The sequence below is a fragment of the Lepisosteus oculatus genome, chromosome 4, assembly GCF_040954835.1.
Source record: "Lepisosteus oculatus isolate fLepOcu1 chromosome 4, fLepOcu1.hap2, whole genome shotgun sequence".
In the NCBI taxonomy this organism is placed as follows: domain Eukaryota; kingdom Metazoa; phylum Chordata; class Actinopteri; order Semionotiformes; family Lepisosteidae; genus Lepisosteus; species Lepisosteus oculatus.
In genome coordinates, this window is record NC_090699.1 from 23,572,409 (window position 1) to 23,598,488 (window position 26,080).

General features: G+C 40.3%; 1 protein-coding gene across 3 annotated transcripts; it reads left to right on the top strand.

Annotated features, from left to right (window-relative positions):
- Nucleotides 1–539: 539 nt before the first annotated feature.
- On the top strand, nt 540–12,384 carry slc22a15 (solute carrier family 22 member 15). 3 transcript variants are annotated; one of them, XM_015346759.2, is made up of 12 exons: nt 542–3,035; nt 3,485–3,631; nt 4,085–4,217; nt 5,464–5,628; nt 6,122–6,251; nt 6,588–6,809; nt 6,980–7,042; nt 7,990–8,075; nt 8,169–8,277; nt 8,667–8,739; nt 8,909–9,067; nt 10,309–12,384. In XM_015346759.2, exons 1-12 carry the CDS (start codon nt 2,952–2,954, stop codon nt 10,360–10,362), a joined length of 1,425 nt encoding a protein of 474 aa, XP_015202245.2. In that variant the 5' UTR covers nt 542–2,951; the 3' UTR covers nt 10,363–12,384. The 3 variants fall into 3 exon arrangements, with proteins under 3 accessions (XP_015202246.2, XP_015202245.2, XP_015202244.2); XM_015346758.2 differs by having other exon boundaries at nt 545–3,035; nt 6,980–7,120; XM_015346760.2 differs by lacking the exon at nt 5,464–5,628 and having other exon boundaries at nt 540–3,035; nt 6,980–7,120.
- The last annotated feature ends 13,696 nt before the right edge of the window (nt 12,385–26,080 follow it).

Consider the following 26,080-nt stretch of genomic DNA (forward strand, 5'->3'; position numbering starts at 1 on the left):
TGAAGGTCTAGGTTGAAAGAGGTACAGAGTATTATTCCTACATTTGTGAAATCTGCAGATTAGATTGTTTCAAATTAACTGAATCTTCAGTTGAAATTATGCAGTATTCTCATGCTGTGGACAGTGGTTGCAATTTAGTATAAATATAATGTGCGAGATACGATTACACCTGTCACAGTTTCTAAAGTAATCCCAGACTTCCTTTTCAGATAATAGGCTTTAATAAAGGGACAAGAGTGGTGCTATTTGTGTAACAGGGTTAATCAGATTTCAAAACATCTTTCATCTTCAATCGTCAGTTTCATTGATGATTGCTATTAGTAGTAATGGCCACAGTGACCTAACCTGACTATGCATAGTACACAGTAGTAATTTCACCATGTTCCTTGGTCTGACATTGTAGAGCTCCTTTTCAAAGCTGCCCTAAATAGATAGAGATTAGGAAACGTTCACAACTAATTGGAATTAGTGGCGATAATCAAGCGCACCTACAGTATGTATATGAGATTTTTCAAATACAAAAAACAGATATAATTAGTTTCTCCTACTGATTACAGACGCATTACATGTAATATTAGCATTTTCTGCTTATTAATTAGTTTGGTGTGTGGTTATTGGAGGGGATAGTAGCAAAGTGGCAAACAGGATAATTGTTTGGTGATGAGTGCATTAAAGTATAGTATTGGTGTCTGCTAAGTAAAATGCAGTCCTTAAGTATAAATTAGTTCTTATGTACAAGGAAAAGCAGTAATGGATCCAAGCAGAGCATTTGATGTGATGTATTTTAATTTTTGGAAAGCTTTTAATGTGCTTCCTCATAAACGTTTAATTCTTAAATTACAGGTGGACGATATTCAAGATAATGTGTTTGGACTGAAACATTTTTAGTTGCTTAATGGTTAGGAATGGATAGGGCACCGATATTTGCTCCTGGCGCTGGAGGTTTGCAATATCTTTTGGTTTTCCTTCCACTTCAGTCTCTGAATGGCTTGATTTGAGTCTTACACTACCATCTCAAAATTGTACAGTTTTACACTGTTTCCAGGTTTTAATGTTTGGGGTTTGGGGATTAGAAACTACCTGTATATCAAGGGGGACTGCAGTCCTTCAAGAACCAGGAATGAAAATAACAGGTAAGCTTAAAATCAGGTGATAATAGTAGAGTACCACAGGGACCTCTATAGAGACGACTGCTCCTCCTAATTTCTATGATGGAGGTTCTGTAATGGTTATGAAGGCAAGTTTGCAGATGGGATCAACTGAAGAGGATTATAATAAATGTAGAAACTACACAGGAAAAGCAATATTGAGGAAAATGTTTATTTTAAAAGTAGAATTTGAATCAAGGTTTGTCAATGTAAAATTACAATACATTAATGTAATGCAAAGACCTCAGAATATTGTGTACAATTGTCACAATGTTTATAAAATGGTTTATAAAAAACAGCTCTGACATCAGTCCAGTAAAGAGTGACCAGATACAGTCCTGGGATTAAGGGAATGTTCTCCGCTGGTTAAAAGTGCTGAAATATTCTAGTCTTGAACAGAGAAGGCCACAAAGCACATTATTCAGATATGCATAATTCTCAAAGGCAAAAGTCAGCCCAGTGAAGTGTTGAAGAATTAACAGTGAAACGCCAACCAGACCACACATGTTGTGCATCTAAAACTGCACACGGAAAGCACTTCTTGCAGAGTTGTAGGAGTCTTGAACAACTTGCCCAGCAATGTTGTCGCAGCTGCCACCTTCTTCTGTTAAATGATTGGAAGTGATCCAGACACCTATTAGCTACAACAACCACATGAGTAAGACTGGCCGAATGGCTTCCTCTTGTTTGTAACATTCCTTATTTTCTTAAATGTGCATGGAGACGTATTCTAATATACCTCACAATTAATACATCTAAGAATAGAAATCATGGTTGATGTTCTTAGTTACAGAATTCTGTACAAAAATATTTCCCTTTATTGTGGATTTTCGCATAGCCTGGATGGTTCTGTGTAAATCTCGCAGGAAACGGGAGGATGGGACATAGCAACAGAGAATCAGCCTTGTATCTTCGCAACAAGAATATGTAGCTATATGCCAGGAAGTCTGAAAAGCATCTTTGTCACTCATTGGTAATTATAGTCCTGAAGCGCGTGCTTAGTATGAATTTGCCAAGATAGCTGTTTTTTTTTCTTTGTATTTAGATTGATTTTTGAACGAGTACGATCACCACGCGATTGCTGAGGTGTTTTGAAAAACTCGTGCCTAACTCGTGAGCTGAAGATACACCCATTGTCTTCGGCAGCGACTGCACATCGATGGCGGAGTGACCGCGCTTTGAATATTTTGTTTTACATTTCCAAAGGTGTCATATTGAAGGATTTGACAAAAGGCAGTTTAAAAAAAATCAGAAATCTCTTAAACAATCTTAGTGGCATAGTTTTCTCAATTGTTGAACGCATATACACCTAGAACTATGTAGGAAGTATTTTCATCCATGGATGCTGCACATTGGTGGTGGTGGTGGAGTGGAGTCCCCATTACCTGTAAAGTGCTTTGAGTGGAGTGTCTGAAAAAGCGCTACATAATTGTAAGCAATTATTATTTTAATTCTCAATACAAAACGAGAAAAGAGGTTAGGGTGTGGTCTTCCCTGTACTTATATCTTCAAAGCTTGAGTTCATGTTCATTTCGGGCACAGTATTACAATACAAGCTACGAGGAGAGTAGCTTGCCCAGGTGTTTTATTTCGACGTTATAGCTGCTGTCCACGCTAGAGGGCAGAGCGTCTTCATTCATATTTATTAAGGCTGTTGGCGGTGCCAACCAATCCAGTTACGCCGAATCTTTGACGTCATAAGATTCCACGTCCGCTTAATGTGTCAGAGGGGTATGGCGGATGTTGTGTTGGTACTTTTTTAAATTGCTGTAATGTTATTTTCTGGTGCTGTATTACTCTGGAATGGATTTAGAAGAAGCCTTTCATGTAGTGGGAGAATTCGGGAAGTACCAGAAACGGCTCGCCGCTCTCTTAATTTTGCTGCAGGTTATGTATCTCTTTATATTTTACTTAGCAATGTGATAGTTTCACTACGGAGTGGACAGATGCTGTCCTCAAAAGTTAGCAAAGAACGAATAGGCTAATGCATTGTTTGCTTTGCCTGGCGTGTTCTAGTACCGCGCAATAAGTACTCCAGTGTGATCTAATACCTTGCGTTTCTGAGAGTGTGGATGCATCGTAAAAATAGGACACAAACACTTAACTTTAATGTGTGGATAGAATTTGTCTGGGCATACTCATTTTAGTAAAATCGAGAATGCCTTGTTCATTTTATGCATATAAATTATCACGCGATGTAACATAAAATATGTTTAGCTTGCATTTTACTGCAGTGTTTTCAGTTTAGAATTAATGCGTCCCGTAGGACCGTCAGATTTTTTGTTCGTCTGTACTTCAGCAGCTCCTCTGATAATTCGTTGTTCCGACTGTTACAGGTTTATATGGCCTGTCAGTCGATGCTGATCGTGCTAGTGGGGGCAACCCCGGACTACCGAATAGAAAAGGGGAAGGATCCCACCACTCAGCAGGACCTCGTCAAACACGTCATTTTCACCGAGGATCTCGATTCCATCGTCACCGAGGCGAGTTGGCAACTTGACCAAACAGATAGGTCATTCCTATTGACCATCAACTTATTACTCAGTACTTAGAGAACTAACTGCCCGTTGCCCGTGAGCTTTTAAATGACACGACCACGCCGCTTGTAGACCTGGTCTTAACAATGATGCATCATTGGAGTGCTCGGAGAGGTACTATGGCAGCTATAATTCTGTCTTTATTTTTCTGCCGTAATGTCTCACGTTCAGACTTCCTCTTTGGACTGTACTGCCTGATGTGTTTCGCAACCAAATCTTGTGTTGTTTTAGAATTGAGAAAGAAAAAGAGAGTGAACCCTATAGTTAGGACAGAAAATGCTGCATTTCCCAGCTTCTTTCTGTTGTCATAGGTCAAAGGATAAGCAAGTGTTTTGTGTTTAATGTTTTCCTCTGACAGAAAGTTTGAATCAACCATATTTACTTCATGTTGTCTTACAGTGGTTTTTGATTAGACATCATGCTTACAAGGTGAGCTTGGCAGGTTCTCTGTTTTTCGCTGGCGTCCTCGTTGGGAATGTACTGTTTGGACCACTTTCAGACAAGGTTGGGAGGAAACCAGTTTTTCTTGCAGGTAAAGTATTGTTTTTATCAGTGCATCGCAAAAGCACATGAATGCCTTGACAATGAATAAACTCGCTGTCTGACTGCATGTTCAACCTGAATTACCTGACTGTGGCATCGTTAATCCCGACTGCTGTGTTTGCATGTGTGAGTAATGAGTGTAATTCCCATTGCTCACACAATGGGGGGGGGGGGATATATAGTAAATGTGAATAAAACTTGGAACTTTGAACTATTTCAGATGTTTTGGGCTGGAGGTCTTTGTTACAATTGTAAAGAGGAAGCAGTTATTTATGTTGGATTTCCTTCATGCTTTTATCAATTAAAGTTTGGAATCTAAAGCTTTTTCCTATGGTGTGACTACTCATTTGGAAATGGGCGACTATGTATCATTGTAACGTGTGTGGCGGCAGCCCCCTGCGCTGAAAGGGACAAGCGGGCCTGCTCTCCTGCGGTTTAGAGTCGGCCAGCCAGAGCCCCTGGTCTCTCTGACAGGCTGGCAGCTCCATTGCGCCGTACAGGAGAGTTCACAGTGATTGGAGGAGTGGCGCGGCCCTCGTTGACATCGTCTCGGATGGCCAGCAGCTCACAAGAGCTGCTCTGGCATCGAAAAGCCCATTAAACTCTGGCCAGTAAAATTCCCAGCCATCCTGGATGACCGGACCTGAGCTTGAAACAGCGATGTTGTGAGGGTGCTGGGGAGCAAGTGCCTCAGTGCTCAGCTACTCAGGAGATGGATGTTTGTTTGTTTTTAACTCCGTCTGTAACCTCTCAAAACTGGATCTGAGGCATAAAATGTTCACTGTCTGCTGCAGATGTATTAATAAGACCCCACAGCTCTAAACATCTGAAATAGGTGAAACAGTTGTGCAGATGGCCTGTGTTGTGTCTGAATATGTGCATGTAGTATACTGTATATGCTACATCAGTATCATACACTGTATTATAATACATGAACATGATGCCCAAAGCGAGGAGTTTCTTCTGCCAAGAGTGGGGAATCACATACGTAGCTGAGCAGTGTATTAGGAGAGAATTTAACATGTCAAATAGACATTCTAGGTGTGGATTTAATTCCTTCCAACACAACGTAGACTTCCTGTTTTACCAAATCATTTCCTTGTTGGCTGCATTTGTTTCATGAATGTGCTTCATTGGGAACTCCTACTGCAGGATTAATTGTGAATAAATTAGCCGCAGCTGCTACACAGTACTGGGCTGTCATAATTGCTGGATTACTTTGCTGTCTTGTGCAGGTTTGCTGTTTGAGGTGCTATTTGGATATGCAACAGCATTTGCACCCACTTATGAAGTGTTTGCCGTGTCCCGTCTCTTGGTGGGAATAATGAATGGGGGCATGGCTCTGGTGTCTTTCGTGCTTACCCAGGAGTATGTGGGCAAATCGTACTGGGCAATGACAGGTAACACTGCTAACTGAGCATAGGCAACCTTTACTTCCTGAATGGTTAAAAGGTAGCAAAGGTACTTTACAGAACTACCCTGCTGCCTTCCCAAGATAAACTAGCAGATGTATACGGTATGTAGACCATGGGCCACCTTCGAGAGAAAATGATTCTGTCTGCTCAAGGCGCGACTCAGTGTCAGAGTTACAGTTTGTAAAGTATAGTCTAAGCAAGCTGCAAGCACGGTATAATTGAAAATATCTCCCATCTGTGAGATTCTCTTTCCTCACAGATCACAGAATCTGTGCGCAGTTACAATCACCCGTATTTGTGTTTCTGTAAAGGACTTGCTCTTTGCAATCGGGTTTCATTTTAGAGAATAAATCCTAAACAGAACTTTGGAAAATCTGTCAAAAGTAGTGTTATTTGATCCAGAATATCCATAGTTTCGTTGTTGTGTTCAATACTTCAAATGAAGTGTGTTTCAGGCCCTTCTCTTGTGTGTTTCCAGGAACCTTGACCAACATGATGTTTGCAGTGGGAATAGCTCTGTTTGCTGCCCTAGGGTACTATGTCCAATCCTGGCGTGCCCTGGCGACAACGGCCAACTCCCCTGGTGTGCTTTTCTTTCTCCTGTGTTTGTAAGTGACTGGAAGATCTATAGGAGTATTATTACATCTCTTTTCCCCCAGGTCCTGTCTTAAATCTGTCACTTGTGCTAGGATTTTAGAGTCTGATGTGTAACCCCTTTAAAGCATGTTAAATTTAAGAAGCATTTTGTTATAGAATTAAAATATAGCTCTGTGGCAAGGTGTTCTAAAATGAAAATATGAAACAACAGGGGAACCTTGCTGTAATTCAGAAAACGTCCAGTTTAAAAAAAGATCTATTAGATTTGGCATGCACCTAAATGAAATTCTAGCACAGCCGGAGGAGGTTGAAATTAAGACCGCAGTGCCCTGCTCTCCATCCTACAGAACCCTCCCTGAGTCTCCACGCTGGCTGTACTCTCAGGGCCTCACGCAGAAGGCAGAGGACGTGATGCAGCACATGGCCATGAGAAATGGAAAGGAGAAGGTGGTGGTGAAACTGAAGCTGTGCGCGGGCTCGGCCAAGGCGGGGCGTCCCAGCAGTGGTGTCCTGGAGCTGGTCAGACACCCTACCCTTCGCTGGAGGACAGGCATCCTCATGTATGTGTGGTGAGTGACAGAGAAAGTGAGAGATTGTTCTCGGGTCCTATTAAGCAGACGTAGAAAGTCCCGGAGTATTACAACATTGACCACGGTTTTGTAAGGCCAAGTCGCACGGAAACAAATTGAAAGAAAAATGTAAGCATTCGCTGTCATTTAACCCTGTTTTATTTTTGAAGGTACGCCTGCAGTTTGGTCTATTATGGATTAACATTGAACGCTGGCGAACAGAAAGGAAATCGGTATGCCAATGTAGCAATGTATGGACTGGTGGAGCTGCCGGCTTACCCACTCTGCATGTATTTCATTAACAAACAGTGGTAGGTTTTCTTTCTCTAATTGAAAGCGCACTATCCATGGATTTGATAGCTGGGAAGAGTCCCGTTGCTTCATTAACTGAGAGATGCAAGAAGATTTCTTTTAAGATTTAAGATTTTTTTTTTATACTAGTTGTTTCCTGGTTATTGATGGTATTTTAGCTATGCTTTACAACAGGTAGTGTTTTTCCCCTCTGTTGTCTTGCTAGAAACACACTGTTATGTCCCCGATATGGCTCAGTCTAGGGGGCAAATGGGGACTAACATATGAGCCAGGGATTAAACAGATGGAAATACACAAAAAAAACACTACACTTTCCTACAACTCAATACCCTCTAAACCTGAGAAAAGGGGGTTGCAAAGCCAAAGAAAAGTCCTCTGCAAGCTAACTAATTACACTAAACTAAGCTGTAATGGAAAACAAAAAAAGCTCAAGAGCCACAACAATCCCAATCCCCACCGCAGCCCAATAAACAAACCCGACATACCTCACGTTTACCAAAAAATACAAACCAACATCAGTCTCACAAACATTCGCCGTAGTTTATTCCACACCTCTCTTCTACCTCTCACCTCCTTGGACATCCTGTACCAGCATTTTACAACCGGACCGCTCTCTTCAACCAATTCACAGCGAGAGCCAATTTAGGGACACACCCACCTCCAAAAATGGACCCCCTCACAGGAGGGGAGTGAAAAGAAATACCAGAAGTAACACACACACAACTCTGAATAACTATTTCAGATGTGCAACACCAGATTGGACAGGTAGGATAATTGCTGTGCCCTGTGCAAATGTGATTTGCCTCATCACATTGTTAGTGTGAAGCATAACATTTGTGACAGAAGTGTATGCTTTTCTCATTTTAAGGGCAGGAAGACGGAAAACGACAGCAGCCTTCCTGATGTTTGCGGGATTTTCCTGCATGGTTACCATGTTTTTACCAAATCATTTAGGTAAGTGTCATTAGGGTTGAAAGGTGACTCAAAGTAAAAAAGTTAAAATGCAATTCTTACATGTGTTAACTTATGATCTTTGGCTTTTTTCAGATTTGTGGCTTAATACGACTTCACTAGCTTTGCTGGGCAAGTTAATGGTCAGTGCAGCCTTTAATATTGTGTATATATACACTTCAGAACTCTACCCCACTGTGATAAGGTAAATTGCAACAATGTTTTATATCTTGACCAAATCCCTGAAGCGCTTTTGAAAACTTTATTTCTGTGTAGCAAATGTTTTTTCCCCTTTCCTTTTAGCCAAGGGAAGTAACAATTTGATTTCAATATAGTTTTGTCATCATAATCAATACATTAATATTAATGCAGTATTTTCTCATGATGCCACTAAAATACATTTTAAAAAGTTGGGAAAAATTGTAGTAGAGGATGTGTAACAAAAGTCTCAAACCACATGTTTTATACTAAAGTTTGTGCTGTACACTATTTTTCAAATAGTCCCAATTGTATCCTGGTTAATTTTTCTTTTATTGCTTTTGGCTCAGTACAGAGCTGCAGGTTTTCAAAACTGCTGATTTTCTGTCTTCATAGGAATGCTGGGCTGGGTGTCTGCTCAATGTCTTGCAGATTTGGTGGAATTTTAGCACCATTTGTGCCTTCAATGGTATGTTCCTTAAATATGTGGAAGTGTGATGAAAGATTTAACAGAATGTAATGTAAAATGAAGCAGATTATCAAAACAAAGATACAGGTGTTGTCCATAAAGAGTAGAAGGCCTGGATGTTAGTGCCCCTCTCTGCCTGGCGTTGAGCTGTTCTTGTTTCTCTTCTCAGAAGGGCCTTCACCAGTCGATGCCGTTCATGGTGTTTGGTCTCAGTGGGGTATCGGCTGGCTGTCTGAACCTGCTCCTCCCAGAGACTCTCAATAAGCCCATCGCAGAGACCCTGGAGGAGCTCCACATCCCCGCCTACCAGCGCATATTGGAGAAAGAGGCAAAGACCCCAATGTTTACTATGAGCCACACGTTAAATCAGAAAAAGAACAAATGACTTGAAACCTAGAACTCAGCTGAAAGCAGATACAGCCTTTGATGTCTTCCTGACTTTCTGACAGAAAGTTTGTCAGGTGCATTTAGAAGATTTAATGAGGTTTAATGTGTTTATGATCCTTACAATATCTGTACTGTATCCGTAGAGTGGGTAACCCTGTGAGTAGTGTACCCCCGATATGTCTTGGACATTGAGTACTTGTACGATACTGAAACAAAAGAACAGTTTTATACAAAAGTTGAGTGAGTGTAAGTGACATTTACATTTAAGAACATGCATGGTGACCTGCAGAATGTCCTGTGTAAATGTCAGTGTGATAGGCTACTACAGTCCCAGGCATCCACATTTATAGTTAAAGGCTGCAAAGCTTTGTAGAACAGTCTTGGCAAGAAATTGTCTTGTCCCCATTTCACCTGAAACGATATTGTTCTTCTTTACACAGCTGTGTTTTTTCCATGTCATTCAGTAAATATCTTGGCATCTAACAGTAGCATAAAAGGGTATAAGTATTGTCTTAAGGTTTTACTTGTCACATTCTGTATTTGTCATATGTGTTTGGGGCACTATTTTAGAAGGGATAGGAGATATAATGTTGAATTTATCTGACATTCATTAGCTAGCTAGAACAGTATTGTCGTGTTCTAGTTCCTGCTATTTAGATGGTCCACTAATATCCAAAGAGCACTTAGAACTACATCTTCACTATGTAAAGGTGGATAGCCCTGTGTGAATGTTGAAGGTTGCTGTCCAAACTGAATATATCTATATATTCATCCATCATATAAAAGCAGTTCTGCTGAGAGTATATAAAGTGAAATATGTACTGTAGGTAATATCAACAGACCTCTTTAGCATTTTACAGCTTCTGAGAGCAGCCTTACAAAAGTAAGAAGTGGGCTTTGAAAGATACAATTTGGAGCTGTGAATTTCCACACTCACCTGTTGGAGTAGTTCTGTAGGGACACTCAAGGCATTCATAGTGCTGACCAACTACCGTTGAATTCAGGGCTGGCTAATTTAAAAGGTGCATCATCCAGTTTGCCCGAGTGTCTGCTGGTTAATCTTCTGGACTGTGCGCCAGGAGAAGGTTTCCTATTCTGCAGGGTTAGCATTCTTGGCTGTTGAATTTCAAGGAGGAACACTCTGAAATGGTTTGAATTTGGTGTTTTTGTGTGTTAAACCAGGTTTACCCATTTGGAGAAGATCAGCCAAACTCCAAACGCAAAGCACAGGCATGAGGAAGGGTTCCTAACTCTGCAGAGTGGTGGGCTGGGTGAGCAGGTGTGAGGAACAGACAGACACACGCTCACAACCCATACCTGGACTGCTGCCCGTCATGTTGCCTGATGCATACAGCAATGGTGGAAAAGGCTGAGATAAGATTATTGGTGTAAAAAATTAAAAACATTGATTATTTTTAAATGTAACTCTATATAACTCTTACAAAACAGTAAACCAAGGCCTATTTTGAAAATATTTCACACGTGGGCTCTGCATAATGGCTGATAATTCAGTTGTGGACACAGAAGACTCCTAGAAGTCCGGCACTGCAATACCTTCAATAAATGAAGCATCAAGGCAGCCCTTCAGTTGCTGTCTTCATATGTGCATTTGTGGAATGGCTCAGATACGTCTCTGGACGGTGTGAGGACAGCATTACCTTTCGTTCTGTGATATCCCTGAAGTCCCTGTCTCTGGCAGCTCACAGGACGAGTTTGACGCAGGGATTTGTCAGCGGGCTGGTTTAACATCCGAAGATGCCTTTCTTTGATGCAACTTAGGACGATGCCTTGGGGCCAAACTGCAATGACAGAAGCCTCAATTTCTAAGTGTTATGAATGTTTACCAAAAAATGACAACTGTCAGTAATTTGGGCCAAGATATAATTACTGCCAAAAGGAATCCAAAACCTTAGCTCCGTGTATGCTCATTTTCTGTCGGAGAGTTTTAGAAATGCTTTGTGTTCAGAGACTGTGTTGTGCAAGGTGATGTTCAAACAGTAGTCCGCTGATCTGCAGGTCAGATCTTTTTTTGCCTTAAACTTTGAAGCTGAGATTTTATTTTTAAGTCTCAAAGTATTTTTAGAATCCGATTTTTTTGCCTTGAGCAATCTGGGCGCAGGTCTGAGCCGCAGTTTAAAAGCCACAAACGAACTGACACTGGTCTCAGAAGTGCTTACTCCATCCAGCTGCAGACCTTGGAGTTCCAGAGTCTGGGATGATGTGTTGATTGTGAAACCAAACCTCTGGCTTTTATAGTGCTCAGTTCGCCACGAAGCGGGATGGGAGGGAATGGAACCAGGAGCTAGATATCTGAAATCAAGTTATGAATTAAATAAACAGGAGGCTAAAACACTTGTAATTCCTGGAGTGACAATGTTTTATTATTAATTTTCCAAGTTAAAAAAAAGTGTGGATAAACGAGTACCAAGTGTTGCAGGATTTAAATATGGGTACAACCAAGGTTTAAAAAAAAATCTTAATGTACAGTAATTTATCTTTTAAACTGTAGCTACCTGAGTACGTGTAGCCTGAAACATGCTGATCTCTTACCTCTTCCTCTTCAATAACTGTCAAGGGTAACCTTGACTCTACACAGTGTGGACCAGAGAAGAACACCATGAAACCATATCTTAGGGTTCAAAGACAAATTGTCAAAATGTTATTTATTACTACTTCCATTTTTATTCAATATAAAGCTGAAATGATCATTGGTATAAATGGTTCATTTTCATGTATTTTATTTTTTTCCCAAAATCCTTTTGAGACTCTGTGTGAGGGTTGGGCAACACCCTGCTGTCATGTTTCAGATGGCTCTTTCCTTGCTTGCTGTTAGAGTGTGTGGTAGGACAGGTAGCTCAGATCCGCTTTCAGTCACATCTTTTCAAAGCGCTTATGTGGTTATAAAGTGACTTTGTGTTGAGAGTTTAAAGAGCAATCAGAAATAATCTAATTGATGCATATTTGTTTTTCCTCTGAGACATTTGTGCTAAGGCTTTTTTTTCTTCGCTGAATACAGAAACACCATCTGTGGAATAGATAATGTTGTCTGTTTGCAAATGTAAAATTGATTAGCAAAATTTTAAATTTGGGTATGTCCTCTATATTCATAACTGTAAAGTTGTGGGTCGAGTCCTTGTTATGGCCACTGTTGGAGTACCCTTGGACTTGTTGGTCCACTTAATGCTTGTAAGACCTGCTTTGCGTGAATGAGCTTCTAGGCTCAAGTAAGCATGGTGAATAAACAAGAGATCGACTGTAGCTCTACAATTATCAATGATGTGAGACAGCGCCCCCTGTAGTCCTCTTGAAGAATTCCATCATTTTCAGGTTTAGCAATTTCCAAACCCATTTCAAAACCCTAAGCCTAATTAGCTTTCCTCCAAGTGTTAAAAATCACATGTAGAACATACTTCATTACTCTGTGAAAAGTAAGGATCAGTTAATCGAGAGAAAACCACTGAAGCACTTTAAAGTCTAAATGATTTTCCTAATGTGTTTTTGTTGCTAAGTCTACTGTTTTGTAGAATTCCTTTATTGTTGCAAGTGTGCTAATAGTGATTGCAATTTAATTCATTTTTTTTACATATAGAAACCTTAGAGAGGCCTCACCCACAAACATAAAGACCCAACTACATGTCATTTCAGTGTCAATAGCGTGTGAAGCCCTCGGTTTCATCCAGCCTCATCTTGAAGGAGGCTTGAGAATTAGCTCAGGCTTCTGAGCCAAAAACAGCCACCCCACCTTAGTCTGGAAAGAGCATAGCAGCGTTCAGTTGTTAACATGCTTGTCTCTAGTTTTCCAGACCCTTTCATCTTGGTTTTCCTTCACTTCACTTTTATACCTGTATTTGATCCAAATTGTATGTGCAAGATGTTTAACTGTAGCAATGTAAATAAATCATCAAGAACCAGTTATTATACTTTCAGTGGAGCTCAGCCTGCTTGTGTCTGGCAGTCTCAGATGTAATTTCTTGAGGGAAGCCAGGGTCTTGAATTCGACAACAGAATGGCTAGAACCGTGCCCTTTCAAGAAGCGCCTGATAAACTGTAGGCACCTTTTTACTTTGTTTGCAGTATCCCCAGTATTCCAGTTCTTATCCAATATAACGCACTCTTGTGTATCCGCTTCAATAACGTGGCTGCTAGTTTGTTCCAGACTCCCACAACCCATTATCTAGAAAATAGTATCTCCTTTTATGGCTAAGGACTTTAAAAAGAAGCTCAAGCCTCTTGTCATAAACAAAGTTAATAATGTTATAAAAAGAACTGCTTTATGCTATACTTAAAATTAATTTTATCCACTTTCATAATCTCAAACCACTTTACAGTAAAACAAAGGCAAAAGTGCTTTATTTGCCTTTTTTTGGGTATACACTTTTTTTTCTAAAAAAGCTTTTGTATCAAATTAAACTCTGTGGAAGAGTGAAGATTTAAAGTGGTTTGCTTTCATTACTAGCCCAACAAATACCCAATTATCTGGGCTCAAGAACCAACTGTTTATTCAGTGTCCACCAGAGGGCAGTATAGCAGCACTTTTAAGGCACATGGGGGCCTTTTCAGAAGTGACTGGTTTCGGGCTTTTGATCTTAGTCTGTCCTCCTTTGAAGGAGAAAAGAGGAAGAGAAAGAGTACAGATTCTGTATGATAACACTTCAGGGAACAAGTGTCAGTATAACATTTTTATTTTTTCCCATGCAAAATAATGATACCCTGTGGCAAAGTTGGCTCAGGCACCTGGTTGAACAGGAAGACCAAACAAGTTTAAGAAATGAAGTTGTAATCCTTGTTTTTGAATCTTCTTTTATCCGGTAGAGAGGTTTCCATTAAGAAAAAAAAACAAGTTTATTATCCAGCCAGGTCTAAGATTGAGGGTGTTCAAATTGTTTAGCTTTCCTTCTCTTTCTCATTCAGCATTTCAAGACCAACATAATTCACTCATTCTAAAAAAGTACAAAAGCAGACAAACACAGGGTGCAGTGTGTCTATTAAAGTCAGTCATGCGTGTCAGGTAAAGATCACTAAAATTAGACCATTGCTTTGTAAAAGAGGAATTTGTAACGAAAGGAGTGTTCACAGTCATGGAAGGTGAGGAGCTTGTTGTAAATTGCTGTTGGTCAATCATTACAGCTTCTTGGTGCAACGCACTGACATTCACACAGTGTTATAAGAGCATAAGAATAGTTACAAGCGAGGTCTTTAGGCCTGTCTAGCCCATTTGGTAGTTAATAGCTAATTGATCCGAGAATCTTGTCCAGCCAAGTAAGAAACCTTTACCAGTCGATAAAGCAGGGTATTTATCAACTCCAACACCTGATCCCAACTCCTTCTGTCCTCAGATTTCAATTTCACTTTGGTTTGGTTTTGTTTTATTAGGGTTTTTCACATTCAGGTATGTTTGTCCATGGAGTGAATCTTCCGATGCCCGTGATGCTTTGCTAGTTCTAAGTATCATTGTTCAGTACTAGTTTGTTTCCTCTGATAGTGCTACAGACCTCTCTAATGGTTTGAATGATCCCACTTTCCAGCAAGTCCTGTGTTGTTCAGGTGGGTAAGAGGAGTATGTGTGAGTGTGTCTGTGGGACAGGGGTCGGGTGGCGTGGGGGACTACTATGCTGACCCACTGCTGAACTTTGGTTAGACTTCCTGTAGTAGCTCTCAAAACAGCATGTGTTCATTGAGGTTATACCACTGCCTTGAGAAGTCACTCTCTTGCTGTGGGAATAGCAGCACCAGTGTTTTATTGGAGTCATATATAGGGCTTTTATTAGTCTTATTTCAGTTGTTGTACATACCGTTGCATGGACATGTCAACCAAAGTCAGAATTCCATTTATTTAATTTTTTTGTCAGATTATAGAGAAGAAAAATATACTGAGTTTGTTAGTGATGCCTTGATTAACTCCATCTTCAGATTAAATCTCATGAGATTTTATTTTTCCAGTTAACTGGTTGGACCTTGTGTTAGTGTCTTTTTTTAAATGAATGCCTTCTCTTTGGTTTCCTTTGCGTACAATGCAGTTAGTTTGGTTTGGCAAAGTTTGAGTCAGTCATTTCATATAACATATATATGATAAACAAGGGAAGCGTTCACATTAGAAGCCGTTCCTTTAGAGTTTGAGAGAGTTTCCTCCACTTTGATTTCAAAAGCCTGCTGAAAACACAGCCCCTCAAGAGCTCAGCTGTAAGTGACTGTGTTCTGCGATGGACATGCAAAGTAGTTAGCAGCGACTAAACAAACAGACGCCCCTTCAAAGTGAGAAGACGTGTCATAAATCCAGGTTTCTGACAGCAGACAGTCCATCGCCTTGGCTCCTGGTAGCCACTGCTCCTCCCTGCATCTTCAGCTTTGGATTAGCACAGGGGTCAGGAAACAGCACAGACAGCAGACAGGGAAAGAAAGAAATCTTCCTTTTATCGCACACGTGTGCAAGTGTTAAATCAGAATGGCGCATGGTTTGTTTCTTTTAAAAATGGAGGACATATGGAGTGTGAGATTAATAGCAAAGGATGTTAATAAAGAGAACTTCAAGTGCACTCTTCTTCCACAGTGGTGTGTAGAGAGTATTCAGTTAAAGGAGTCTGGAAAATGCATTTTTGTTTAAGGGGAACATTTATGGGTGTTTATGGTAGTAATGGCTGCCTTCCTGCAAATATGTTTGAATGTAAAGTTCCTCATTTTTTCCTAAAAGAATGTTGTGCATCCCGCAGAATTCTTTTGCTTTCTCAATCTTAAGTGAAGGTGGTAAAAAACTAATCCGTGGAAAGGGAAGTTACACCTTCTAAGCGCTACAAATGTATCTTAAATAAAGTGTTAAATTTAGACTGACTTGTTTTTCTGTGGTCAGGGAGTACAAGCCTTGTCAAGCCTGCTTCCTCACACAGCTGTTATCCTCAACTCACAGCCTGATGACCACCAATAAAAAAGTTCACATTCCCAAAGGAATGGGGTCATGACCTGGAGATAAAACAGGGAAATCTAATTGCGGAATCTGTGTTTATTAAGGAGCCGGGGCTGAAGAGGAGAGGGCAGCCGGCTTGTTCTCCTGTGGAACTTCCTGTGCCATTCCTTTGCTGCCTCCAGCCCCCCCCCAGGTGGATGAGGAGGAGCTTGTTTAGAGCAAATTCTGTCTCACCTGTGCCTGGTTTGTGCGGAGAAGTGGCTTGTATTGGTCGCAGGTGGTTTGGACCAGCAGTACCCACAGGATGAAGTCAGCTTTTCAGGGTGAAGTAGCAGACAGGAGGCTGTCTGGGCGATGCTGCTGCAAATTGTGAATAGGATGGAAGGCCCAGAGTCATAAAACCGTGTCGGAGGACTATAATTCACCCTGCTGCTCCTGGTGAACTCCTGCACGCTGGGTGACCTGATGTTATCTGTTGCTTTCACACTCGGTGCAGCTTCTGGTTGTAATTACACCATGTAAAGAGTATCCTGTCAATGTATCTCAAACGTCAGGGCTTCTTTCTTCCTGGCTGAATGGCATCCAAGGCAGGGGCTGTTTTAACATTGAGGGATATTAGGAGTGACAGCAAAGTAAAACTGATCAACCGGAAAACAGGCCTCTGTCGCTCACTTTTCTCCTGGTGCAGGTGGAGCAACAAAGGCTGTAACAGATCAGATGAGCAGCACGCATCGGCAGTAGGGAGCCGTGTTCACGATTGTGGATTCTGTCCAGGGATTTTTTTTAAGCTTGGCTAAACAAGCACTTTAACATGCTCATTTTGAGGCTTCATTGAGGCTTTCCTTTTGGAAGTTTTGCAGCACAGGTATCCAATACATTCTAATATTTAAGAAATATTGTCCAAGTATACAGTACATTAGGCAAAATTGATCTCTTCAGGAAGCTCATTGTTAAATTTGTACTTATTTGCAGGGTGAAATATCTGAGAAGAAACAGTTTATTGAAGAAACTACAAAGAAAAAATATAACTTTTAATGTTTTTTTTTATTTAGTTTGATGTTGATTTTTTCAGATTGTTTTCAGATTTAAAAACCTAACACCCCTTAATGCTTTTATTAATGCTTTAATGCTCTTTTTCCCCTGTTGTAGTGTGTAATGTGGTGCATGCTGCATTCCACAGAAATGACTACCCTGAAACATGACTTTTGACCTTTTAGAAAAAAAAACACACTTAAAAACACTGAATAATGCAATGCCATTATACCAAACAACAAGCTTTCATTTTGCCACAGTAAATGCACCTATTTGCAGGTTTTTGTACACAGTTTCTGAGAGTTTTTGAAAATCATTAGCCTTTGCTCGGGGAAAGGTGGATCGCAAAAAGCTCAGCACAGCATCAGACCTCTCGTCCCCTTGCTGTTTTGGAGGGGCATTTTGAGAGCGTGGATCGTGCATACTGGTGTACTATCTTACACTTACAATTATACAGACTGATGTACATAGTATTGATTGACAGCAGTGCTAATTAAAGTGCTTAGCATCAAGTGTCAAACAAAAGTTGTTCCACTCTTGTTTGTAATCCTACACCTTATTTTGTAGTTGCCCTGTTTTATTCTTGTCCATGCCCGGCGGCGTTGGGTTTGTACTGTAACCTATAATTTATTAGAGCGCTCCATTTCCTACTGCTCCACGGAGCTTCTTCACAATTACCTGTGAGGTTAATATGGACCATGGATGTTACCTGTAACGTAGTGGAATTATTAACTGTAAATCACCTTGGATCAAGGCGTCGCCCAAACAAACAGCTAATGATCAAGGAAGCGTATTCCTGGAAACAAGTTCTCAAGATTTCACACAAGACTTTGGTAAAGCAAAGAGGTCAGTATTATTTTTAGCAACTTTTACTAAGGCACTGATCCTTAGTGGTCAATACAACATTGCCGTATTATGACAATTCTACGTCAAAGATGTGTAACCCCTTCCGCCACCACCTCCACACCTTCAGCATTGTTCAGTTTGCTAGATGCTATGTAATTTCCAACACTTTGCTCACATCTTCTCTCTACTTTAATCATACTTGATGTACGTGAGACTATTCAGCTCCTCAGCCTGCACAACACTATATCTACAAAATGATTTGGAATCAGAATTCAATAGACAGGTTTTTTAACGGGGGATTTTGTTTTCAAAATCAAGGCCTACTCTTTAAAACAAATACTCCTTGAAACATAAATTTGGTGGGGTTTTGCCTCATTTTCTGCAAATCATGTCTGCATGTGGGAAGACTGAGGACTGAAAAACAGCCCCTGACGTCACCAACTGTCCAACTCTTTCTACACCCATTGGATCTTCCTGTACTATTACTGCTTAATAATGATCTGATTACACAATAATCGGTGCTTTCAAACAGCACTGACTGGCTCGAGCTGTACCTGCTGGAGTGCAAATACCCTTCGTGACTCCGCTCTGGCACATTCACAGCATTTCTGGGCGGGATCCCTGATTTCCTCGCACGCTGACTTCAAGGAGCCGGGTATAATGGCCTCTGTTTGGAACAAATCCAGGGGGAAAGCTAAACAGCTAGAGGTGAAACCCTTTATAGCCTCCCTTGGTGGTAGACTTGGAATAAAACTGTCTTCTTGTTTGATAAACACAAGACATTGGCAGTGCAGTACAGTAACACAGGAAAAAAATCTGTCCCGACCATGAAGGGATTTGTTAGAGGTGAGGCGAGTCCAAATGTTATATAATCAGGAAAAAGGGCCAGAGTTGAAAGTTGTAAATAATGGAGTGTTTTATTCACTGCAGACAATTTAATGTGAAGAAAGGTTGTACGGAATCTGAACTAGCCAACTGCATCTGACCTAAGTATAGTGCTTTGAACGTGCAAAATTTATGATAGTTAATGCTTTTATAGTGATATGCTTAAAAAGTCGTTACAATCAGTCTTTTGTTTGCTACAAAGTTGGCAGCACTGGCTTACTGAATAAGTACAAGGGAACATTTTGGGGTCAGTTCACAAAACGCTGCAATAATTCTGCCAAAGTGGTTCAGTAGGTTTCTGCACTACCTCTTGGTCCTGGTTTCGATTATTGTTGAGCTCCAATTCATTTCTGAATGGTTGTACTACAACAGCGGAGGTTTTTGCTCCTTAATTTGAGGTCAGCTTGTAATGAACCATAGTTTCAGTGGCATGAGCAGCTGCTCCTTTATAAACAAGACGGGTTCATTTGCAGTTCAGAGTAACGCAATCATAATTTCATTTCTTTATTTTGATACACCCTCACATAGCTTTGTCCTTCAGACACATGTTGCTTGACTTCTCTGGCTTTAGTTGAATAAGGTGATGCACAGCTGCTGAGCTAAATTAAGCATTAAAAAAGTGAAGTACAATGTTTCCTTTTAGAGAAAACACACTTCTGTGGCTGTTACAGTTTGTTGCATTTAAATTTGAAAACTTGGAGACTCTAGACTGAGTTGCCCCGGCAGACATACTGTATTTTAATAACATCACTTGTAGCAGTGTGTGGAGTAGACAGTGGGGCAAAAAGGAATATTTCAGTACAAGTGTAGTGGTATGGAGTAGATCTTCATTATTTATTAAAGCTTGAAGGGCTTCATTTTTATGCCTGATTTCATGAGTCTGTTTCTGCGAAACAAATGAAAACTTTAGTTGCCTTTGCAGTCTTTTCATTTATTTTTTTAAGATTCAGTATTTTAGGAGGACAGAGACCTTAAAAACCTGCTAAAATCAGAATAATAAGAATCTGGTGACATTCGAAAAATACTGTGCTTTTTGTTCACTGTTATCTGTATGTGGTGCAAAAGTAATATTTTTACTTTTTTAGTTATTTTTAACTAAATAAAGTTTAATAATTAGAACTTTTTGTAACGGAATATCTACTGATGTACAATGCTAATGCAACACTCTTAGCTTTTACATTTACAGTTCATTAAGCACATGGGATTGTTTCTGTTCAAATACAGTCTTGTTGAAGAGAGTATTCTGTCTGTTCACAGCGATCTGTTCCAAGACCAGGCTTTCTAACTGTTTTGCTGACTGCCCTATCTTTCTTACACCCGAAGAAGGCTCCACAGCTGAAAGGTTGTGTTTTCTTTCTTCTCTTTTCAGCATGGAATAAACCTATTACTTGCTCCTTTGCAGCCTACGCATGCTGACGCAGCTACCGACCTAAACTATAGTAATAATTATATTATACTTATATAGTACTTTTCTGGACACTCCACTTAAAGCACTTTACAGGTAATAGGCACTCCCCTCCACCACCACCAATGTGCAGCCTCACCTGGATGATGCCAGAATGCTCACCACACACCAGGTATCAGTGGGGAGGAGAACAGAGTGATGAAGCCAGTTCATAGATAGGGATTATTAGGAGGCCAGGATTGATCAAGGCCAGTGGGAAATTTGGCCAGGATACCAGTGGTTACACTCCTGCTCTTTTTGAGAAACACCCTGGGATTTCTAATGAGCAGAGAGTGTCAGGACCTCCGCAGGATGGAGCCTTTTTTCAGTATAGTGTCCCTGTCATTGTATTGGTGCATTATGACCCACATAGACCACAGGGTGAGCACTAACACCTCTTCCAGCAGCAACCTCATTTTTTTCCCAGGAGGTCTCCCACCCAGGTACTGACCAGGCTCACACCTGCCTAGCTACAGTGGGCTGCCAATTGGGAGTTGCAAGGTGATATGGCTGCTGGTCGTATGATAAATGTTGTGATGAGCATTTTGCTGATTGTTGCACGTTTCCTTTGACACAATAACACCTTTGGGGCAGATTGTGGTCGGCCTTCCTGCTGAGTAATGAATTGGACAAAGTCCGTCAGTCAACAGCTTTTCCAGTCTTGCTGGAACTGTTGATTTTCCACCAGGACAATGAAAGACTGTATAACCCCAGGATTAAAATGGCCTGACTTAAAATAATAATGTCAAGGTTCACTTGCAGGAGGCAGTTTTTTCTTCTGCCCTGTGTCCAACAACCCACCAAGGTCAACAGGAAGCAGGTGTAACTACCTGGATGATAGAAATATCCCACAGCAGTCTGTCCGGAGGCTGATTCTGCGTATACATCAATGCTGCCAGGAATGTGTCAATTCAAGGAGGACACACCCTACTAAATGTACAATGTTTTCATTTTGACCATGTGTTATGTTTCACACTAAAGTCTTTTAAAGTCAGTCTATACATAAACGCTGTTAGGCAGTTGTGTTGTTTGTGATTAAACTCATTGTGCCTATTAAGAGCCACTGAGTAACTAAGTACAGTTTTTAATTGAGAATACCTTAGATTATGAGAATTTACGTGCTGTGGATTTGATATGGAAATGGAGGAGATATCTGTGTGAATTGGGCCCTGTAGAGGCCGTGTGTGAATGTGTTTTTCTCAGTTTCTGACAGATTGCTGCTGAACCAGTAATGAAACTGCTGATGTGTATCTTTATACCTCACTGTTCTCAGTCAGGCAGCTCTGTTGCAAATTAAGACTACCCCTCCATGCCTGCTGTGCCACTTTGTCACTGTTTATTTTCCAGCTGGTGTGCACTGCTGATCCGATGTCTTGCATTCAAAATGAAACCACTTCGGAAATTAGAGTTAATTTGATTCAACTCAAGAAAAAGAGTAGAGGGGGATAGATTAGTGCATCATGGCAGAATAGCATTTTGGCAGTTGCAGATATTAACGTGAAGTTTATGAAATTGCAATTAGAAGAGCATGATGTGGCTAGTAAGCCCTAGAAAGCATACGATTAGAGAAAGAGCAGAAACTTTTTTTTGCTCCCAAAATAGAGGGTTTTGCATCGTCTGGAGCTGTTTAACATCAACACTGAGGTCCCTACTGAACGGTCCCTTACAGAAGACAGGAGAAGGCTGTTCAACATCTCTTTTGTCCTCCAGGGCTCAGAAGCTGAAGCCAATGACCAGGGGGGAAACAATGCTCGTGAGACGTTTCACCAGACATTCTTAAGAGCTGTCTCCAAGTCTTAGATCTGATGTGAGCAACAAAAGCATTCCACTGTTCAAGCCACCAGACTGTTCCGTTATCATGACCTCTCAGTATCTCAGTATCGGCTCTGCCCGTTCTGTCAGATCCCCCGTCCACCACCCTTCTCTCCCAGCCTTACTCATGCCAGCTCTTCCCTCCCACCTTCCAGCCTGCTTTCTGTCTCTTCTTCACAGTCGGCCCTTCTGTGTTGTCATACTGTAACTTTAACGTGGCCTCATATATTGATGCTCGTTTAAGAACATGTTAATGAGAATCTTACTCTTTCTAATTGTGTTTAGATTATCTGTCTTTCAGATTTCCAGGTTTACCATGGCCACACTTCCCTGAACTCTGTCTTCTCCCTGAAGTCCACTTGTGTACCTTCTTCTGCCTTTCGGCATCTTCCCCATAATCCCCTCTCCTCTCGCCTCTGCAGAAACAGATCAGTAGGAGGGTGCATGTAACAGTACATGTTCTCCGCTCTTTGATGTCCTGTTGCTTCTTCCTTGCTAGCTGTCTCCTGCATGAAAACGAGGTTATTTTTTTGATGTGTTAAATGATCCCCACAGTTCCATCACTGGTTACTTACTTATCTCATTTGTGAAAAAGAATCTAATGTGAAAAACCAAGTACAGGCTGTTAAGCAGTCAGGTTGAATCAAGAAAAAGTAAAGGACACCAATGTGTTTGCAGATAGGATGGGTACATTTTATGTTCTTCCATTAGTAGTTCCATGATCATGTTTAGAGGAAATTATTTGAAATGTTGAATTTGCGTTGCTTATGTGTCTGGGTCAGTACTTAATGTTATTAAACAGAATTAAAATGTTGAACTGCAGTAAGGCGGAGGATAGGTTTCATGCTTGCTGTAACATGACTTGCTTGGCAGAATGAATTCTCGTGAGATATGTGGTTCATATCTACAGTACTGAAGAGACATGGAAAACTGATATACTCTGTCTGACAGATGGAGACTGATGGCATGTTCTCAAGGTGAACTGCGGGTCAGGTCAGTGACAATGCAAGTTTTTTTTCCCCCCTTTCAATCAAAAAAGAGAAAAAAATATTAGTAATGGACAATTTAGGCAATCACAGTAACTTGCTGTTGTGTAGACTGATGCCTGTGCTGTTTTTTCTCTTCTACAAAGAAGACAAGACAGTCCTTTGATGGTGACAATGAAAGATGGGCAATGCTAAAACAAACACTTTACTATGATTGATCATTTGACGCATGGCCTGAACAAAAGTGAAAATGAATGATAGGTGCAATGCCAAGCACACAGTGGTGGGAGGTCTCTGTGAAATAGCTAATGGAACTAGTAACAATTTGCTATGCCTTACCTGAATAGGAATTGCAAATCGGCATTAAAATTGTTTAAAAATCAAAGAAATAAACCAAACAGTGGATTTCTTGAACACACTAAATGCTTTTAGAGGCACTTTCAGTTAGATCAAAATCAAAGGCTTGTAATAGCTACTATTATGTAAAAATACACATAGGGTATTAAACATTTAAATGGAAGAAATGACCAGAATGCCAAATATTTAACTTGAAAAAATAAAATTTCTTAATGTTGGATATGCTAGTAAAAGGTATATCCTATAGAAAGCCATGAAGTCAGTCAAACTTTTCAAATAAGAGGTTATTATTCTGTTTAAATGTATGTCAAATTCTTAAAGGTATCAGGCTTTAATTCTATTCAGAAAATATATTTTTTAAACTGTTCATCCACATAATTCAGGGCTGCTGCATATTACTGTTTAATATAAATGGCTTCCTTTCTTTTCTTGTTTTTTATTGATTTTCTTTCTCAGAAACTGAAGTTTCTAAAAATGTGATGTGTCTTGTGGTTTTGGTTGCAATTTTGGATAATTAGGCTTTGTATAGTTTTGATTTAAACAGTTCAGTACAATTTTTTTCAATACTCGTATATTGATAGTGTCCAGTAACGGCTCCAAGATTTTATTCTGGACAGGGGTGCCCTCTGTGTGGATATTGCATGTTGGGTTTTCACCAGCTGCTTTGGTTCCTATCTACCTTCCAAAGACAGCTGGTTTAATTGGTGACTCTAAATTGCCCCTGTATATGTGTGTGTGTGGTAACAGGTGAAGGTAAAGAGCAGAAACACTGTGGAAGGCTGTGGAACCTTCTTCAGGTGTGTGGTGTGTGTGTGTCTGTGGGTGCAGTATGTGTATGTGTATACAGTATGAGTGTGTATGCATTGCAGTGGACTATCTCCACATTTAGGGTGTAGTCCCACCTCGAAACCTGTGTTTCAGGAATAGGCTCTGGATGTCTGTATATTGACCATCACCTATAATAAGAGGGATTCTTCTGATGGATGGGTGGATATTCAGCACAGGATGTCAAGGAATAAAACTATGCAAAATATGTCAGTCCCTTAAGACTTAAGTCTGGAGTAAATCCCCAGGCAGCTACTGCTGAGGTTATATAACAAGTATGCTCAGTCCAGCTTCAGTTCTCACATGACTGGAAGAGTAAAATGTTGTTAATGTCGTTTGCAAGTGCAGTCTGGAGATGTTGCCTTTGATGTAAGTAATACAGCAGTGAGGGAACGATGCTACAGACTAGTACAAGGATGGTGAACAGGATTCCATAGTTCATGGAATAAACACACAGCTAAAGACTGACCACCAGCAATTCAAGACAGAGGTCATGAAAACCAAAAGATGGTGGTGGGAGCACTGTGTTAACTGTTAAAACTAAAAATTAGAATAATACACTGATTCAAGAGCTTGGATGCCTGTTGTTTTTGTATTTCTGAACTTTAAAAATAATCTAGGAGTATATATATAACGATCATATTTAGATTGTGTTGTTTAAGAGTATTTTCTACTTGTTAATTGGAAGTCACTTCCAATCCTTATTCTGAAATTTAACTACTGTAGTCTAATATTGAACGTAGAAGGCACCGAGTTAATCGCTAAAGCATAGTGAAATTGGACAGTCTTTGAGCCAGACAGAACTTGTTCAAGGCAGTTTATATATCCACAGGAGAGTCTTTGTCTCATTATAATCCTATTTCTGAGCATACCCTTTTAGATTGCTTTAAATCCAATGAACTGACACAACGATTATTTCTGTTCCTTGTGCAGCTCAATTTCAGGTTAGTCCTATCCATCCAACATTTGTTGAAGGAAAATCAGAAATGCTTTTTTGGAACTTCTATTTGTTTTTTTATAAAGTGTTTCTTTAAAATGCCTTATTTTGTCCCCAGAAACTTTGACTCTAGTTGTTAGATTTGTGTTGGTTATGTGGTTGAATCAAAAGGCTAAATGAGATTACAGTGGCTGTGGAAAGTTATTAAACAGGGTTCTATTGTGGACTGAAAAGTACAAATTTGCATTGTACAATGCCACAGCAAGACCAAATCTGAAACGGGAAATTCTGCTGCACACTGATCATTTTGGAGAAAAGAAAATTCTCGCCTCTTTGAGCACTAAAGTGGAAACTCTTTCAAGTGTGGCTCCGACTTGGTAGATGACAATCCGTGTGGTTGCAGTACCCTAAGGCCATGTCTGATGACAGGTACCTTCCAGCTTACTTGTATCTCATCTCGTCAAACTACAAATCGTAAACTACAGTAAAGCAGAGATCTTTTATGGAGCATTGTTTCTCAGATTAGTGCTTTTACAATCCCTGAAGGGGCTGATTTAACCTACAGAGCCTCCTGGTTTCTCAGTGGCCTAAGAATAAACTCCCTGAAGAGATCTGAACTGACGCCAAGATCAGGTCGAAATTACAGCCATCCACCACGGTGTGTGTGCATTTCTGATATTAGCTCAGGTCGTGCAACATACTGACTTAGATAGTTGTGTTAAGAGACGGATATAAAATAATTGATCTCTCTGTGAACATAACAAGCCCGTGGAAAATGGTATGTTTGTCTACAGGTATGTTCAAAAATGAACAATAGGATATTTGTTCACAAATTACTTTTAGGGCCAGGACAGGGGGACATTTGATTCTTGTTTGATTGCTCATGACGTTAGGATAGATATCTAAGAAACAATGTATGAAAGCAGTTGAAA